This window comes from Abrus precatorius, unplaced genomic scaffold (genome assembly GCF_003935025.1).
Source record: "Abrus precatorius isolate BTA unplaced genomic scaffold, Abrus_2018 Scaffold7, whole genome shotgun sequence".
Taxonomy (NCBI): domain Eukaryota; kingdom Viridiplantae; phylum Streptophyta; class Magnoliopsida; order Fabales; family Fabaceae; genus Abrus; species Abrus precatorius.
Genome location: NW_020874417.1, coordinates 33,645,025 through 33,661,179, shown reverse-complemented (window position 1 = coordinate 33,661,179; position 16,155 = coordinate 33,645,025). Strand labels below are relative to the sequence as shown.

The window sequence follows — 16,155 nt, the reverse complement described above, 5'->3', positions numbered from 1 at the left end:
GCACTTCTCTATTATATAATTTACCAACTAAAAATGTTTTGATTGCAAATTCTTTAGAAAATTTCTTTCACTCCATTAATCAATTGGTACATCCGTGATTTTCTTTAGTAAGATTTTGAATCGGTACAAAATTATAGATGTAAAGGCTAAAAAAAAAAAAAAAAGGGTTCCAAAGGCACTACTCAACGCGAGTCTCTCTTTTTTAAGTATGTATTTAGCATGGTTAATGGGGAAAGAGACTTACAATAATCAAAAGGAAATATATGCAAATAGAAATGAGAGATACACAAGATGTGCCATCCTCTACTTTTAAATTCTCCCAACTTATGCATAAAAAAAATCTTTAATAGCATATTCTTTGGAATGTTACTTTCAACATCTTTTTTTACAATTAAATAAAATTTATATAAAACCCATTAACTAAAAAGATGGATCTATATTACTTAGAAACTCATAAAATTTACTATTGCCGTGAAATGATTCCAACACTCTCACGTCCAATATAAAATTCTTCATTAATTGAGTAAAGTCATATAACATCTATTTAATATTTACATTTGATATGACAAGATAGCCAATGACTGTCTGAAGAAGTTAAAACTCAGATGGAATTTGGAAAACTGGCCTTGCTCCACGAAGAAACATTAATATACTTTTTCGAAGCTATCGGGTTGCACTTTGATGTGAAATGGTTATCGAATACTCCGGTATATCATAAAAAAAAAAAGATAATTAAAATAAGAGTAATTAACTTTATTCGTTAACCAATGGATATCACTGAGAGATACAAGTTGATTTCCAATTCGTACAGGTAACTAATACCAAATATCTTACAATATTCACATGATTAACATGATGCCAATAATTAAGGTGGGGGCACTGTTATTTATTTTCATTGTCTTAGTCATCAGTGTTGGATATTATTTTATTAATTGCATTAGGTTGTTGGGAATGGACAACGAATGTCAGGCCCTAACCCACATCCAAACAAAGGGTCAGTTTTCAAGCTCCAACAGCAGCAGTGGCGAGTACAGCATCAAGTTCGCTCTTCGACCGTGTGATCCTTTCATCATCACCGTCCATTGCGTTTGCCCATATCTCCGGAATTACTTGCGCAACGTTATTCACACTCTCCACAACATAGTCTGCTCCTTTGCTTTTCACGGTCTTCCCAACCTTTTACCACCAAAACAAACGTCCATTAGACAATAACATCGTAACTTACAACTAATTTAAATAATAACTATCAGTGCTTATATGAGGGCAGTTTAGGAAATTACCAGAACAGTGTGAAGACCCATTTCTTTTCCCGCGGCGACGTTGCGCGTGCTATCATCAAGAAACAGCTGCAATAATATAACATAAATAATCAATTAAACTAAATTTGTTATATTATCCTATATTTAAGTTCGCTTATCTTGCAAAAATTAGTTGTTTGTTTCAATAATTTCTTATTAAAAAATAATCGCGCCTGATTTCTTCATATTTCACTGTCAGAAAACGACAAGTTGAAACTAAGAAGCGACGACGCGTTTCGTTCGTTGCCTTACCGAACGACGAGGATCCACTTTGGCAGTGTGGAGTGCAATCTTGAAGGCGTCAAGCGACGGTTTTAGGAGGACGGGGAATTCGTCGGGTCGGGTCGAATTGGGGAGGTTCGGGTTCATTGTCTCGAAACATACGATTTGCTCGAAACAGTCCTCGATCCCAAGCCGATCCAACACCTTCAGCGCGTGAATCCTATCCGAGTTTGTGAAAATCTAATAATAATAATAATAATTATTATTATATAAATAGAAAAATAAGAAAATAACAAAAAGTTAACGGAAGAAAATTTCCAAAAAGAACATACAAGTTTTCTTTGCTTGATGGAGCGGAGGAGGTTCCGTAACTGAATATCAGGTTGGATCGCCTCGTAAGGTAGCCTTCCGTGTACGAAACTGTTGGAAGTAAGAAGAACGAAAAGTTTAGGTTCAAACAGTGAAAAATGAAAGTGATCATGACTTGAAGATGATTTTCTCATTCTCTCTCACCCGTGGTAATCATCTGCGCTGATATCATAACCCAGTGCCTGCAAAGGAAACAGATTTCAGATTATAATTGGACACAAAATTTGGAAATGGAGGACAAGTGTTGTATTATATATACACGTACTCGCAAACCGGCGAGAGTGCTTCCGTGGGATTTGAAGAGTTCAACTCGGAGGGTAGAGGCTTGGGTCTCTGAGAATCCGCATTTCTCGATCAAAAACAGTTCGATGTTTTTCTTGACGGAGTGGTCAATTCCGGTGGTGGTCGGGTACAAGGTGTCGTCCAAATCTGCTTAATACGTTTTTGAGAAAATAAGCAGCAGTTGTTTTTGTAAATGAAAAGAAAGAGAGGACAGTACACTGACTCACCGAATAGTATGCAGTCAAAGGGAGAAGCTTCGGTGGTGATACCCATGGCTGTGGAAGAAGAAGAATGGAGTAAAATGATATGATAAGTGAGGGATAGGAAGCGAGCTTCGAGGGATTGGATAGGAGGGGAATTTATAGAGTGGAGATGACGTGGAGCTTGTGGGTTGGATAGACACTGGTGAAGCCAAGGATCGCTGACTCAGCCTTTCATATTTTAATAATATTTTATTGTTTCAAATTTTGTTCAAAAAATTTAAATAATTAAATAATATATAAATTTATTTATAATTTTGAATAAATTAATAAATTTATTTGATAAATAAAAAATATAATATTTCAAAATTATTTGTAAATAATATTTAATTTAGTTACCAATTTTTTTATTTTTATTATGAATATTTTAAATAATTATCTCACACAAAATAATTATAACAAATTTTTAATCATTTAATAGAATTAAATTGATTATATAATTAATTTTATTTTAAAAATAAATCATTTAATTAGTTAAATTATAAAATTTTAGTCAATTTATTAGTAATATGCTTCAAATTATAAACTTACAATTTGTTGTCTTATTATTTTTTTTAACTTTTCATGAAATTACTATTTGATAAATAATTATAATAATCAGTTGAAGTTATTGTCTATTATTAATTAGAGATATACAAAATTTTAAAACATAAATAAAAATTAAATTTTTTTATATTTTATTTTATTAAAAAATTTGAATATTAATTTTTTTTATTTCTCTAGTTTCAAACTTACCATTACTTTTATTTATTTATTTTTATATTTCTCTATTTTCCACACTATTAACTATTAAATTACCCTTCAAAATTTGTGACCTTGTGGGAAGACGACTAGACAGGGTCCCACACGTTAGGCGCCTTTGCTAACTGCTATACCCGCGGGGAAATAATTAAATGGACGATTATACCCCGCTCATTGCCGGATTATTCATAAAAGGCCAGTCAATACGCGGGGCTAGAAGTTTAGTGCCCAACTTAAGCACATGAGAAGCGTGCCCATTATGGTATCTCCGGGACTTCAATTTTTCTATTTTTAAATTTTTTTTTTTATAAATATAAATTAGTGCCTTAAAGGTGCTGTTAAAGAATGTGGGCTAATTTTTTTTTCATGAAATTTAATAAATTTATCTTCTTTCATTATTTTTAATGTACTTTTAATAAAATATTGTTTTTAGTTTATTTACATAACACTTGTTAAACAAGACCTAATTTTTATTCATGCATTTTAATTGAATGAGATTATACCTTATTAAATAAAATGTTTTAAAAATACATTAAATAACATTCTCGTAGCACTAACGTGTCATTTAATTGTTTAATTGATTCTAACATTTTTTTATGAAAATAATTAACACTTAAAAAATCATGCTTGAGATGCAAAATGTTTATAACACTTTTCTGAATGTCTCCTTATATCATAAACCTTTATATAATATAACATTATTAACTAATCATTTGTAATCTGTTTGTTTAAGCACGCCCTAAATTAACATTATAATGTGTTTAAATATTTTAGTTGTCTAAAATATATATAATTTTTTAATGACGTGATAAATTTGTACGCAACGAAAATAAAGTTTTCATGCAATAATTGTTGATGTTTTGTTTGTATACCAGATAGTTTTCAGATAATAAAGATAAAACTATACGGTAAATTTTAATCAGTATTTAGGGTTTTTATTATTATGTTAAGAATTGTGATTAAAAATATATATTAAATCAGTAGTGATATTTATTTCTGTAATTATAAGTATATTTTAACATATTTTGTATTTATTAAATGTTAAAACAATTAATTATATGTTTTAAAGTTTCTAAACATAAAATTAATTTTTAGTTTTTTAATTTTAACACTAAATTTAAAATTTAAACCACACACATAAATTACTTTTTATTATTAATTAAATTAAACTTGTGAAAGTGAAACCGATAATAACAGTTATGAGAGTGGCAAATGTAATAATTATAATAATTATCATAATAACAATAACTTAGTAATAGTAGTAACAACAGTTATAACAGTGGTTCAAATAACAATGTGAAACTTATAACAAAAACGGTGTTAATAGTAATAATTATAACTGAGATAGTAACAAATGTTGTGTATTTTAAAAGATACGAGTGATTAAATTAGTTATATTGTTGACTTGTGATTAGCAGTTTAAAGTTACGGAATAATATTTCTCCCCATTGCTGTGGCATCGGATAGAGAAATCCAGAGAATATATGGAGTTGGCATTGTCTAACCAATCGTCTCACGGCTTAGTGTTACAACTCAGACAGCCATAAACTTAATTGTTTCCTTTCCCGAACGTTCTAGAAAAGTTTTTCAATAAATTTATTCAAGGCAATTACGTGTTAATCCACTAAAATACCTTATTATTTTAGTTATAAAATATTATCTTCAATTATTAAATCACTTATGCTGATAAAAATTAATTAAATACTTTATTTTATTTCTTATAAAAAAAACTCAAAAGAATATCGTTCTTCTTTGCTAGAAAAGTCGAAACTCTTAAACGTGGTTTGCCTCGACATTAACGTGAATTCATGTGTCCAAACTTTAAAGCAAAATATACACTCATTTACTTAGAATAAGATGAATGTAAGTGGTATAAATATCTTTAAGATTCGATTACTTTCTTTACTTTAAAATGTGACGTTATTTTTTTTCTTATAATTTTATAAATTGAAAAAAACTAAACTTCAAGAATTAAAATTATCAAAATAAAAAATATTTACTAAAATTGATAAAAAAATATAATAATAATAATTTTTAATAAACCACTTTTACTTTCATTCTTTGACCGTTATTCCTAAATCATTATAAATTTATTAAATTTTAATTGTAATATGAAATTTAAGTATTTAAAAGTAATATTTTAATAAAAATAATATTTATTATATTTTAAAAATAAACAAAAATTTATAAACATATTATTGTTTAGTTATTTTTTACCATAAAAAGTTTAGATTAATATTTGCCAAAAGTTAAAGCAGATAAGGCTTTTGGGTAAGAACAAGCTCTCGATTCCGGTGCAGCAGTACCAGTTGGACTTTTATAGTCTTGTCTTATTGATACCCCTGCATGTTTCATGTTTGATTAATTAACAGCCGCACACCTGGCGCATGCTGATGTTCTGATGTCAGTTTATTTATAAAAAGTATTATTATTGATCTTTAAAGTTTATTTTAATTATTTTTAAAATATTCGTTATTATAACATTTTTAAAGTAGTAAGCAATTTTTAATAAAATTTCATTACTCTTAAATATTAAAAATAATTCTAAACAACACTGTTAATTTATGTATTTATGTCAGGAATTTTACTTTAGACAAAACCGGGTAATGCCAAGGAATCACTATTTAAAATTCACTGTTCACCTCCCGACATTTCTCTTTAGAAACACAAAACAAAGGTGTAAATTTCATCAAATAGAAGGGCATTTCATAACTCTTCAGGATAGGATCGAAAATTTAACAAGTAAGCAGGTAGACACTTTTAACAAAATAAAAAATATTATTATTTTTAGGATGTCTTCAAAATATTTTTCAATTGATTGATGAAGATGATTTTTTTTTTTTTAAAGAAAGATGAATCATTGAAAAAAATACTTAATTTCCATCAATACAATGCAAACTAATTATGAACTTCTCTGTAACGAGATTTCCACGTTTTTTATAACCAAAAAAATATATGAAATGTTTGTATGGCAATTTCAGCTGAACAAAGAGAGACTAGTAGGCGTTAATTAATTATGATATTAATATAATATAATTGTATAGTAATTATATCTTTATTTATTTTAATTATTCTATATTTTCATATCAGTTTATTTATTATTTTTTCTTCTCTTTAATCTTTCATTAAATACTAGGGACAGATCCACCTTTGAGATTCTGGGAGAAGTTGCTCCCACAAATATTTTGAAAAATTTTCTTTCTATATATTATTTTTTTATTCATTAAATGTAAGAAAATAATTCAAAGAGACACCTTTATGGTTTGCTCTGAAAGTTTTCTCTAAACAGTTTGTTTGTTGTTGCATACGTCACTTAGTACTGTTTTTATTACCATCATTTTTCTTAATTCAATTACATTTTGGTAAGTTTATATTTTTTAGTTTTTTTTTGCTCAATCTTTATATTTTACTTCTTTAATGTTATTATATATAGAGCATCCTCTCTTCGCATTTTATTTTTGAATATATTAAGTATATATTAACAATATAACATCTTCTCTGTTATTAGTTTTTGTTAACACTTTTGAATTGTTTAAATGAAATTAAAATTAAAAAGATTATAACTTTTTAATGACATTGAAAATGGGAAAACCATTCACAGTTTCTAAAATATGAAAACTCATAAAAAATAATTAAGATGTATATTGATATATTTTTATAATAATATGTTAGATTTTTAGTATTACAATCTCGTATTTCAAATTCATATCACAGAGGGGGGCACCTCTTGTTTCTATATTTCTTTATTACGTCTAATTCAAACATAACTAATTATTAGTGTCTGATGTTTCATATTCATAGACTGGAGAATATTGTTTCAATTAATATTAATGTGAAGAATATTGTTGATGATTTGTTAAGCATGCAAGATTACATATCTTGGATTAATTTGAAATGAGAGAAAACGTTGAGGTATGCAATAGAATAACACTAGCGGTGATACAGAACGGGAGTGTTGGGTGGTGACGAAGATGTGGCTCCAATTATGCACGAAAGAAGGTGATGGGCAATAATATAACAAAATATGACAACTAGACATCTTTCTTTTGGTATCAGATAATTGGGTTTGATAACGCAAGGATATGATGTGTTTTGTCTGAGCCAGCAAATACAACCAATTAACACAATCTTCTTTCATAAGAAAATTCATCTATCATTGATGACGCAACCACTTTGAAATATTAATTGAAAACTACTGTTTTTGTTATAATAATAAACCCAGCAGAACGTCTTTTACAAAGGTTATATATTATATGGGAATACGAGACATTCACTGTAGAAAGAATGTGGGCAACATCAAACACATCACAATCGTCTCAAAAATTATACAAGTCAAACAATCAGAGTTATGGAACCAGATATTAACCTCGATATTCAATTATTTCATGTAATTTCTCATTTTCCCTGATTCAGAATTCTCAGCATTTCTAAGAGTTAAATGAGATATAAGCTAGGTTTGAAAAAGTAATAAAACTGTCTAGTATTATGAGTATTGTATAAATATCGTTAGTGTTTTTTTATGACGTTATTTAATATTTATTTTTATTATACAAATTATGGAGGTGAAATTCTAATTCTAATATATAATATATAGTACTACACTTAAATTTTGCTTGTAAAAAAATTATAAAATTAATTTATGGCTCATAAATAAACTATCAGCTTATTTAGTAAAGAAATAACACTAATCTTAAGCTTAAATTTACTCAATAACTCAAGTTTTGGTCCAAATTTGGATAGCCTGGTTAACTCATTGACTCGTTTATATAAGTTCTGTTTTTTTTTTCATGATTTTCATTAAATAATTAAAAAACTGAAAATATAAATATATTGCATTAAAAAATCTTAAAGAAACAGTCCAAGTCAGTCGTCGAAAATATTTGGGCTACCTTTTTAAAAATCTGGAAATCTGGAAAGAGAGAGCTTGCAAAATGGCTCGTCCACTTACTTGAAGCTTGGCGAATCATCTCCTTTGTAAACTGTTTGGTATACGTGTAAAATAGAATATAAACTTTATCGAGAAAATATTACAGAATCGAATGACTTTATGGCTTCGGCAAACTTTTACATTCGTGTTTGACGCTGCATCCTACTTGGGAAACAGAAACAAGCTACCTGGTTTTAAGGCTTAATTGTCTGCGTGCTTGATGTTGATTAAGTTATAATCTTGGACTCCACTTGAATATTTCCTTTAAAAGAAACTAAGAAATTATCATTTTTCTCTGAAATTACAGATGAAATAATTAATAAAAAAAAACTGAGAAGTATCGGGGAGAAAGGTAATGAGTAATAGTAGCTCAAAACCGTGATGTTTTTCTTCGATCTGTTAAGCATTTGAGATTCAGAATATTGGTAAGATCCGTAGACAGTGTAAGCATATTGATTAAGAAGCAGAAAGAGGACCCGTTTGTAGCCCATTCATATATCATGTAAGCCTTTTTCATGTGAAGTACACACCAAAAGTAAAAAGAAAAGAACAAGGGAAATACATAAGATGAAAGAAAATCTTGAAAGCCTTTTCACTTGCGTTGTGTGTCCTTTTTTGCATTACTTTTTTGTTTCACTTCTCAAGCTTGGCTATGCGTGCTTGCCATGGCCGTATATGAACCTAGCAGATTCCTCTGTGTATACATGAGTTTCATTGTCCAGCCTGTCAATAGTATCAAAAGTCTGTCAAGAAAAGAACATTGCTGAGGAACAAAAACAACTGCACCAAGCGTTTCACTTACGACTTGCGAACAGTTTTGCTCAAAGTTGATGCTGATGAGAATGTTTTTCCATCAAGATATCTATTTTCACCCATTATCCTGTGCCTCATTCTCAGATCTAGCTCTTCTGCATTCAGGTCTAATGGAGAATCGGAAGCCTGTTATATTCCAAGAGAAAAAAAAATCTTAGCATTAAGGAATGAGGTACTCTGATTTTCTATTTTCTAGTATGCAAAAATTATTTTAAGATACGTTTCTTGTAAAGAAAAGAACTTTCCAATTGTTGAACTTTATTTTTTCTTGGGACCCTTTTTTTGGTACATACCTTAACATGCATAAAAAATAGTACTAAACAAGAACTGAAATTAACTATCAGTAATATTTACCATGACCCATCCCCAAATATCAGCATAGGATGGGATATGAGCTGAATAAGGCACAACATCTGGAAACAAAAGGAAAAAAAAAGGTTAATTTGATGTTAATTGATGTCAACAGCATTATATAGAACCGGTAAAAACATATTTAGAAAAAAGAAATATTTTCTTTTCCCTCGGAAGGTCACTTACACTTGAAAACTTGTCTCAAGGTGTTGTAGATACACGAGAACACTTCCGTGTGGCTAAATATTCCAGCTGGTCCTGCCTGTATAAGAATTCAATACTCAGGTTATTTAATTATTTAATATTTTTTTTTATAGTTATTTGACACGTATTGACACAGGTCCTTGCACCCATATATACCTGTGTCACAAATATGCCACCTTGCTTCAGTCTAGACTTGACAATGAATTCATAGAAGGACTTGGTGTAAAGTTTATAACAAGGACCACCATCAATTGGGTCTGCCAAGTCGCCAATTATCACATCATAGCTCTCATCTCTGGCTTCTAGCTCAGCCCTGCAACATGACACATAATAATAGGAACTTAGTGGCATATATAATTAAAGAATGGCACAACTAGCACAGGAAATTATTTCATTATCCAACCTGGCATCATTGATGATGACCTCAAGTCTCGGATCACGGAATGCTTCCTTGTTCACAACTAGGTATGATTTGCAGAAGTTCACCACCTCCTGCTCCAGCAAGTACGAAGACATGGATTTTAATTGGTCAATTAGCCCCACGGAATATGAATATAGAATGAAGAGCTAACATTGTACTAAAGGAGATTTTACCTCATCAATGTCACACATTACAACTTTGTCTATGGTCTTATGCCTAAGCAATTCTCTTGCAGTAGACCCTTCTCCTCCTCCCATAATGAAGACATTCTTTGGGCTGAAACATGGCATACAAAAAGATAATGAAAGGAAAAAAAAAAAAAAACGCTATCTACATCTCAACATATCTTTGATGGTTAGACAGCAAAGGAGTTACTTAGGTTGGTGAAGAAGAGCTGGATGAACAAGACATTCATGGTAGATAAATTCATCTGTCTCTGCACTCTGAAGCTTTCCATCAATTACCAAAGCCTGCAAAAGGGCACAGACAGTAGAGCATATAGCAGATAAGAGGATTGTTTAATTTAGTTTCTGATCTGTAAAGGTAACTTTCTGTTGTTTAAGTATGTGAACCTTTCCAAAGGGCTTTGTGTCCAACAATGCAATGTCTTGGTACTGGCTAGCTCCTGTATGCAATATGCTGCAATCGCACCAAAAGATAGAAGGAAAAAGAAGGATAAATAATACTTACAAATTGTGAGTAACACATGAATAACACCTACAAGTACAATTTTTTTTAACTTCAACAAATAGAAAGAAAAAATGCTGCCAAATTATTAAAAAAACCCGTGTTACAATAGCATCTATAATATCAAACAGACAATAGTGCTGGATTATGCAATGAAAAAGCCGAGTCTTATTTTCATTTTAGTTATGTGTTGTCTGCCTTTTTCATGGACACAGGCAAAAAGAGCCTATGACTTTTTAGGATCCCTTTACTTTTTTTCTAGCATGAGAAGCTGGAATTGTTAAAATGTCCGTGATATACACCCAAGAAAACATTAGACATTGGCGCAGACAACTCGTACTGTATATTTTTGTCTCACTCAAACCCCAATAAAAGTTCTTGCTTCTTTTACCTTCTTGTTTTGTGGCTTTATTCCTTCCATGAATCTTCTTAAATCATCATTAAGTAAAAGAAATAATAATTAATAATAAGATGAACATGGAAAGGCCAAAAGAGCAGTCAAAGGAAGAAAATGCAACTGGGCGAGATATTTTTTGGTTTTATAGTCAACAAGAAGTAATAAATATGCAGAACATCGATTTGGAGTTTTGGACAATCTAATGGAACCAAAACTTTAACGTTAAACAGTTAAGCAAAATAGTAATATGATATTACAACAAACTACTATAGTTGATATCTGATATGCTACTTACTTCAGGTTGGCACAGAATACAAAAAAAAAAAGAAGGGGTATATGTACGTACCTGTTGAGAGCAAAGCACCATCTTAAGTCCTCTTCGATCTCTTCTTCATACCAACAACTCTTCCTGTAACCATTCAGAGAATGGGTTTGGCCATTGCTAATCCCATTTGGGAGAGCTATTTCACCCATCTTTTTTTTTGCAACTTAGAACCTTGAAAGTTATTTGAGGAAGGGTTGGAAAGAGAGCTAAAGCAGAGAAAAGATAGCTATAGAAGTGTTGTGAATAGGATAGGAGAATGAGAGGAGAATATAAGGAGTTAAAGATGCAGGAAAACAAAAGGAACAATGATTCGGGTTAGGAGTGTGTAGCTAGCATTACTCAACCAAATCTAGCAAAGTGGACATACTCAATACATGAAAAGAGCAATATCCTCATAGGGTTTCGTAAAGTGGAATACATATAAGCTTCGGTGGTTTTCTGAGGTTGATTTGATATACTTAGCTCAATATCTTTGTTACGCAGTAGCATCTAGCATGTGCATGCTGATGCAGTAAACTAACAACAATCCGTAGTCAAATTAAAACATACGTAAAAAGGACTAGCTTTTGGTTATAGTTTCATGGCAAAAGAAAAATGTCCAATTAACTTTACCTATGTGAATTGGTGGGGCGTAAAGATAGATTTCATTTGCATTGATCATATTAATATTTGGCTAATAAGGTTCATTAAAAGAGGGGCGGAGCTACCTTCTTGTTAATTTTTCATCTTTTAATATGTAACTTTTTTCATTTGTTAAATGATAAACCATGTAACTTCTAAAATATTAAATTAATTTTAAAGGTTAATACTAAATGAAATCGTTAAACCATGCATTGGACCACATGCATTTAGATACCTTGGAACAAAGTTTAATAATGACATGCGAAAAATATGACCTGTGGTAGAATAGATTCTCCAATCCACTCAACATCCATAACCAAACTTAGACGGAGCTTTTTCCAATGAAAATTTTTAACGGAGTTCTGAAGTTTAGGTTGGTAATTATTTTTCTATTTTTATAAGAAGTATATATTATATTTAAAAATATTTATAATATTAAGCAGTTAAATTGATAAATTTTATGTTAATTAGTTAAATAAAACTACTTTTATAAAAACTGATAAAGGCTTATTAACACAATTTTCACTATAAATAAATTAATATATCTTAAAATAAGTTCATACTTTTTATAATTAAGATAAAAAATATAATAACAATTATTAGCTAAAAATAAAAATTTAAAATTTAAAAAATATTAATCTCAATCTTTAAAATTGAATTCAAGCATGTAGTAATTATAAATATTTATTAAAAAATATTTATTATACTTTATTTTTTAATATAATAATATATTTTTTTGGCAAAAATTTATTAATTTGGATATTTAACTTAATTTTAAAAGTTGAGGTTAATAAAATTTAAAATATATTAAAAATTATACGAAGATATATTTAAAATTACAAAAAACATTAATAATATTTTTATTAAAACATTTTTTCTTTCATTGTTTAACAATTAACTCAAACCATTTAATATCTGCCAAAAGTTTAAGCATATAAGGATTTTGGGTAAGAACAATCTCCCGATTCCCATGCAGCAGTACCAACTGGACTATATAGTATTGATGCCGATTCATATTTGATAAATTAACAGCCAACACTTGGCGCTTGCTTTTGTTTTGATGTCAATTTATTTATATAAAGTATTATTCAGTCTTTAAGGTTAATTTCAATTATTTTAAAAAATATTTTAGAAATATATAAAAATTTAAAATATATTATTATATATTTTTAATAAACTCTAATTGTTTTTAAATATTTAAAATTAATTCTAAAAAATAAAGTTAATTTATTTATTTATGTCCGGAATTTTACTTCAGAAAAATTTGGGTAATGTCAAGGAATTGTTATTTAAAATTCACCTTCCTCAGTTTACTCTTCAGAAACAAAAAAGGAGTAAATTTCATCGAATATAAGGGCATTTCATAACTCTTCAGGATAGGATAGAAAATTTATCAAGCAATTAGCAGTTAGACACTTTTAACAAAAAAATTCATATATATAAAATCAGAAATTGAACTCTTCCGTAATAGGATTTTCATGTTTTTTATAAAGAAAAAACTAAACTTATGAAATGATTGTATCACAAATTTTTTATTTTATTTCTATTATATCAAAATACATATTTTTTCTCTTCCTATCTTTCACTAGATAAATATATTTAACAAGTGTATAAATATACTTTTCATTGGTGTAGGGGGCGTAAGACTTCGTTATTCAATTGCCCTGACCGACTTGTTTGGATAGATATAAAAATGAAAACAAATATTAATTTTCTATTCTTTAGATAAATAAAAATAAAAAAAGTTAAAACCAAGAAATGAGACTCACAATGAAAAAAATTCCCTTAAAAGAAAACGTTTGTATTTTACCTACTTTAAAGTATGTACGTTATATTGGATCTTATTAGGAGTAATAAGTTGTATTCTCATTAATAATATTAATGAATTTGAATCCAAATTAAGTTTTATATTGTGAATAATCTTAGCTTTTTTTTTTAATTTTTAATTTATGTTTTTTTTTATAAAAGCAAGACATTATAAAATTTAATTAAGCTTAATATATTAACTTGAAATTTTTTATCTATATATTTGGTCTCTTCAACAAGATTTTCCTAACTTTTCCCTTGCACTAAAAGACGTATTAGAAATATACTTAGTAGAACAACCATATAAATGATCGATAAATTTTCGGTTGGCTGCCAAAAATTTGACATGATTTTTCTCTTTACTCAGGTTTGGAGCCGTAGGCATAGTTAGCAATTTTCTTAAATACACAAGATGATTTTGTGGGCAATTAAAACAAAATTTGTAAAATACATGTGATAAGTTTATTTTATGAACTTATCTTATTTTTCTCTATGATATAAATTTTATTACGTAAAAAGAGTTTGGATTATAAATAGACAAAGTAAAATAACATGTTGTGTTTATGTAGTTTGTTTATCTTAACCTGCATTAAGTGATAAATAAAATAAGAGCTTATCATGATATTATTCATCTCTCATATCTCATTTTTTAAGATAAAATTTATGTGTTGCTTTATAAATATTAGTTATTAATTAAAATTAAAAATTTATTTTTATAAAATAATTATATTTAACATTAATTTTGCATATTATCAAAATAAAACTCTTATTTTGATTAATAAACAGCATTTAAAAAAGTCACTTATTTTTTTTCCTACTCTATTATGTCGATTAAATCAGTAAAAAGAAAAGTGAATTTACATAATTAATGTGACACGCATGCATGGTGCACAGAAAAACTTTTACTTACAAACTTTACGGGCAGCTAAGGAATTTCTCCAGAGTACATGTACATGGCATGCATGATTATATTTAATGATGTTATTGCTCCAAAGTTGTCACATTGGAGATTGTTGTGTATTGTAATATAATAAAAAAAGGGTAAGAGGTGATGATTGTGGAGTGACAATTACCGAAAATTCTGGTAATTCTTTTTCCTTCTGAAATGTGTGCAAAACTCTTGGGTTTGTGAGAGGAAGACAGAAAGAGAAGAAAGCGTGCAGTGGAGTCAATCATGTTTATTCTCTTTGTTCTTCAAAAAGCTATGGAAGAGAACTGCGCGTGACTTACCATAAGGACTCATCATCACTGTCACCATCAAAGGCAACCCTCCAAACTAAGAAATTTAATTTCAACCCCACCATTACCAACAAAAATGAACCACTATTTCCTTCCTTCAATCACCCTACACGAGATACCCTTTGTTGTCTGCAGTAAGAGGTTTGTTCTGCACCTTTAAACACATTTCGCATTAACTACAATATTAAAAAGATGGTTAAGGTTAGAGATAGCTATGTTACATTAAAACACATTAAAAGTTATAAAAAAATTATCCTTATTAATAACACATTTTGACAAATTTTTTAACCAGATTAACATTTGTCTTTAAAAAAAATAATAATCAAGTATTTCTCCCTAGCTTTTAATGATCCACTTTGTGGGTCCTACAAGGGGGGGGGGGGGAGGGGTTTTTTTTGCTGTTGATGTAAGATTGGCATCAGCATAATGTTTCCACTGTTTCCACATACACATTAATGAGGACAAGGGGGGGCTTAAGGGGAGACACTGTTGCTCATGCTGGCCAACCATGAGTTCAAAGAAATCATCCTTGGTTGGGGTTATGGGGGAGCTATGATGAACTCAATGTCCTCGTGTGTTAAGTTATTATGCTTCCACAACTAAATATTAACACTTGGAGATAATATTTTTTGTTTTTTTAGTGTGTTTTTGATATATGTATATAAAAAAATGCAAAATAATTAGAGATAAAAATGATTATATACAATATTACATATAATATTAAATTTAATAGTTCAAATAATAGAATTATGTTTAGGAAATGTAACTTGAACATCTCTCGCAAACTAATGTAGTTTAAGAGTGTGAGCAAATACATATCTATCCATAAACTTGATTAATTCAATTCAAACCAATATAAATTAACATGATGAATTAGATAAATGATCAAATTAGTTTGAATTTAAAATTTTAAAATTATATTTAGTTTGGTTTTGTAACAAATTGTCAATGCTACCGTCTTTTAACCTCTGAAGACCATTACTTTATTGGTGCGTTCATTCATAATTACACATTTGTTGGCAAAATATTCTTCATGTTCAATCTTTGACCTTCAATACCTAACACGTCCTCCTCTTTATTTGTATTCATGTTTTTACTTGTTATCCAAACATAGTCAAAGTTATAACCTTTCAATATCATTAGTTGTCCATGTTCAAAGTTTTTACCGTTGAATTTCTAACCTCAAAACTAT

The 16,155-nt window shown here is 29.1% G+C and overlaps 2 protein-coding genes across 2 annotated transcripts; both read right to left on the bottom strand.

Annotated features, from left to right (window-relative positions):
* Positions 1 to 737: 737 nt before the first annotated feature.
* Positions 738 to 2,498, bottom strand: LOC113872625. The gene is made up of 7 exons (XM_027510323.1): positions 2,399 to 2,498; positions 2,155 to 2,318; positions 2,034 to 2,071; positions 1,853 to 1,940; positions 1,551 to 1,760; positions 1,281 to 1,346; positions 738 to 1,176 (listed from the first exon to the last, which is right to left on the bottom strand). Exons 1-7 carry the CDS (start codon positions 2,442 to 2,444, stop codon positions 1,003 to 1,005), a joined length of 786 nt encoding a protein of 261 aa, XP_027366124.1. The 5' UTR covers positions 2,445 to 2,498; the 3' UTR covers positions 738 to 1,002.
* Positions 2,499 to 8,580: 6,082 nt separating this feature from the next.
* LOC113873236 (thermospermine synthase ACAULIS5-like) lies at positions 8,581 to 11,446 on the bottom strand. The gene is made up of 10 exons (XM_027511280.1): positions 11,319 to 11,446; positions 10,461 to 10,527; positions 10,264 to 10,358; positions 10,062 to 10,164; positions 9,871 to 9,959; positions 9,624 to 9,780; positions 9,450 to 9,525; positions 9,267 to 9,325; positions 8,902 to 9,038; positions 8,581 to 8,822 (listed from the first exon to the last, which is right to left on the bottom strand). Exons 1-10 carry the CDS (start codon positions 11,444 to 11,446, stop codon positions 8,750 to 8,752), a joined length of 984 nt encoding a protein of 327 aa, XP_027367081.1. The 3' UTR covers positions 8,581 to 8,749.
* Between the last annotated feature and the right edge of the window lie 4,709 nt (positions 11,447 to 16,155).

Excerpts from the sequence above, each read along its gene's own strand:
- LOC113872625 (XM_027510323.1), bottom strand. The coding sequence starts at position 2,444 with ATGGGTATCACCACCGAAGCTTCTCCCTTTGACTGCATACTATTCG. Across the intron at positions 2,319-2,398 it reads CTTTGACTGCATACTATTCG|ATTTGGACGACACCTTGTAC; the intron begins GTGAGTCAGTGT and ends CGTATTAAGCAG. Across the intron at positions 1,761-1,852 it reads CCATCAAGCAAAGAAAACTT|ATTTTCACAAACTCGGATAG; the intron begins GTATGTTCTTTT and ends TATTATTATTAG.
- LOC113873236 (XM_027511280.1), bottom strand. The coding sequence starts at position 11,446 with ATGGGTGAAATAGCTCTCCCAAATGGGATTAGCAATGGCCAAACCCAT. Across the intron at positions 9,781-9,870 it reads GTCATCATCAATGATGCCAG|GGCTGAGCTAGAAGCCAGAG; the intron begins GTTGGATAATGA and ends GTCATGTTGCAG. Across the intron at positions 8,823-8,901 it reads AGCAAAACTGTTCGCAAGTC|GCTGGACAATGAAACTCATG; the intron begins GTAAGTGAAACG and ends TACTATTGACAG.